Genomic DNA, 3253 nt, shown 5'->3' with positions numbered 1-3253 from the left:
AGGTTGAAAAGCATTAGTATTTCAAAAATTCAAAATTTTGTTAACAGTTAGATTCATCAGTAAAATAAATAAAAACGCAAAAATCAATATGCACAATTAACATAGACTTGAAAGGAAAATAAAATTTGTCTATAACAAGATAAATTCAAACTACTAGTACTGAAAATTTCATTTGACTATTTCAATTGCAGAATTAATAGAAGGATGATTTCGATATATTTTTGGTGTTTCATTGTATTGGGGACCTCTGGAACAGGAATGGTACATGCCAATGATTCGAACAAGCTTCAAAATGTTAAAGCTGTGATTGCTATAGCTGACAAAGTAATTGACTTTTACGACCATCACACTGAATGTGTAGGGGTATTGATGTGTATTTTTGCTGCAGTACCACACTCTAAACGCAATCAAATGTTGAGCAACCCGTTAGGTGTCCTTACAAAAATTGCAACTGACAACGGACAAGATCGTTACAGTTCGTTATATGCAGAAGCCAAGCAATTATTAGCTGAATATCCGAATATTGAACATGTTTTAAATGCAGCTAAAAAGGGATACTCCGTAAAAGATAGTGATGAATGTGAATCTATGTACTCTAAATGTCCATATGAGCCAAAGGAATTGCTGGACACTGTCAACGATTTGGGAGATGTTACCACACTATTGTCTAAGAATGTGTTTGGGAAAGTCATCGCAGATGCAATTGAATTTAACAGCACACAAGTTGGAAAGCCTCAAACAAATAATAGAGAAAAAAGATCATGTGACCACGAAGCATTAAAGGATAGTTGCACTGCTCTTGGAGCTACTTGTGGAGTAGTGACTGCAGGATGTGCAATTTGTACCTTTTTTACATTTGGAGCATGTGCAGCGCTCTGTGGTGAAGCTGCAGTTGGGACGTGTGGAGCAGCCGTTGCTGGTTGTACTGTTGCTAGAGGTGTATGTAGATAAATGCAACAACATGTGAATCATCAGTAAGTCATCGAGATGTTTCTGATCTGCTTGATTTGAACGCTATATTAAAGATCAGAAAGCATGTTCTTTGTTTTTAGCATAATTCGGTCAATAAAACAAACTATTCTAATGATGACATGTTATACTTAAACGCTTTATAGTCTATGATAAATATCTGATGCTAATTAAATGTAAACTTTAAGCATCTGTACAGTGTATTGTTGTCTTTTTTGTTTGGAACAACTGTCTGAATAATATATTCTCAGAATATACTCCTTTGTTCGTGGCAAGAAAAGGTACATACATGTTTTAAAATGAATCATAAAAAAATAACACATTACAAATGAAAAGTAAAAAGATCCCGACGGCATACTTTATAAGTAAAATATAAAAGAAAAACAAACAAGAAACAAACCCTGCAAAACTAACAATGTAGACATTGAGAATCCCATTAAATCCGGGGTTGAACTCAGGTGATACGGAAAGTAAGGCAGTTCTTGCTTCTTATGATATTCACGATCAAATCAGGTAACAAGTCTTATTCCAAGGAGAAAAACGAGATAACAGTATAAAAAAGGGAGTAGGCTCTGTATCATCTGTGAACGGACACTTCGTAATGATCAAGCAGCTCTTCATGGCGACAATAATTATGATGAATGGCAGCTGGGTAGCCTTAAAGAAAGCAATGCAAACAATAATACTGTTTACACTCAAATTGAATCTTTATTGCACATATTGCTGTTTAACAACACAACTTTATATACAGCATTCCATCAAGTACCTCTGTTAAATTTACCAAAAAATATCAAAGGGGAATATCAGTAAAATCAACTATAAGTAGCATTAAGATCAATATCTGAACACACAAAAAGTAGAATAACAAAATATACCGAACTCTTAGTGAAATTCAAAACGGAAAGTCTTTAATAAAATGACAATACCAAAAGCTCAAACGTATCTTACTAACGGAAAACAACTGTCATATTTCTGACTTTATACCGGGCAATTCCTTTATGTAGAAAAATGGTGGATTAAACCTAGTTTTGCAGCTAGCTATTACTCTCACTTATATGGCAGTCAAATTGAATTACATTATATTAACAACAATGCATAAGCAAACTAAACAGACATAATAGGTAAAAACGTCAAAAATTGGGGCACAGCTGTCAACATTGTAATATATAATTTTATCACTATAAAACAAATAACAGAATCAACAAAGACACACACAATGGTCTATAGACAATAAACATAAGCAAAAATTAAAGACAATTAAAGGTCTTTCCACCAGTTAATATCTATTTTGATATTAAAATATAAAAAATCAGACCTCAATTTCAAGGTCACAAACTGAGGATTTCAAATCAAAAGACCCTACACTAGTAACCCGAATTTAGCTTGAACGGACAAAAACGTGTTAACGCTATTTAAATGAGATTAATTGTTATTTGATAAAGATTGACAAAAATTAAAAAATATTTTTAATTCATTTCAATTCATTTCAATTCATTTTAACGCCAGTCAAATAGATTTCTTTGCGGTGAATCAATTAAAATCAAGTTGCTGGTAATGTACGTCAAACTATTAGGCCACGCCCCCGTTAAACTATTTCAAACAGGCATCAATTCGTTTTAAACATCGTTGGTCTCCGAGCTTTGTACAGGTAAATCACTCAAGCAAGACAAACTTCATTTGTTTATCTTTTTTTTTCATCAAATTTAATCGAATTTAGTTATATGCGTGTATTCTCAGTTAAGTCGCATGCTTCACAATTTTTAACAAATGAATAAAAGAAATATAGATAAACACATTAAAATATTGATGCACGGTTTAAGAAATGTGAATCTGTTGAAAATAAAATAGTAGTATAACATAATTTGAATTTGCCAAAATGCAGTAGATCTTTATCTCACATATTCGTTTTAAAAATTGCTAATTGCTATGAAAACTCGTGGAATCTAAGTAACGTGTGATACCTTGCAATTGCTTACGAAACTTTAGGTATTCCTGAATATTTATCGTTTCTATTTTTCTGTTTTACTATTTTGTACTCGTAAATTAGATATGTAACGGAAATAAAAGTAGCATCACAGAAATTATTGATTGCGTATATAATTTAAATCTTATATTTTCGGTAGACAACAAATATTCACTAGCTGTATATTAATATATGAAATTGCTTGTAATGAAAAACAATGTTTTGTTAAATAATAAAATTGATGAAGATAATGTTGACATTTGTTGAATTTTAATAATAAACAGTTAAGTCTTGCTCAAAATTGTAAATAAAGTAACAGAT

At 31.6% G+C, this 3253-nt stretch overlaps 1 protein-coding gene across 1 annotated transcript; it reads left to right on the top strand.

The window, feature by feature from the left end:
- Positions 1-204: 204 nt before the first annotated feature.
- On the top strand, positions 205-951 carry LOC143076824 (mytilin-1-like). The gene has a single exon (XM_076252712.1). The coding sequence runs from the start codon at positions 205-207 to the stop codon at positions 949-951; it is 747 nt and encodes a 248-aa protein (XP_076108827.1).
- Positions 952-3253: the final 2302 nt, after the last annotated feature.

This window comes from Mytilus galloprovincialis, chromosome 5 (assembly GCF_965363235.1).
Source record: "Mytilus galloprovincialis chromosome 5, xbMytGall1.hap1.1, whole genome shotgun sequence".
Classification (NCBI taxonomy): Eukaryota; Metazoa; Mollusca; class Bivalvia; order Mytilida; family Mytilidae; genus Mytilus; species Mytilus galloprovincialis.
This window is presented reverse-complemented; position numbering and strand designations above follow the sequence as displayed.

Coding starts and splice junctions, on each gene's coding strand:
- LOC143076824 (XM_076252712.1), top strand. CDS start 205: ATGATTTCGATATATTTTTGGTGTTTCATTGTATTGGGGACCTCTGGA.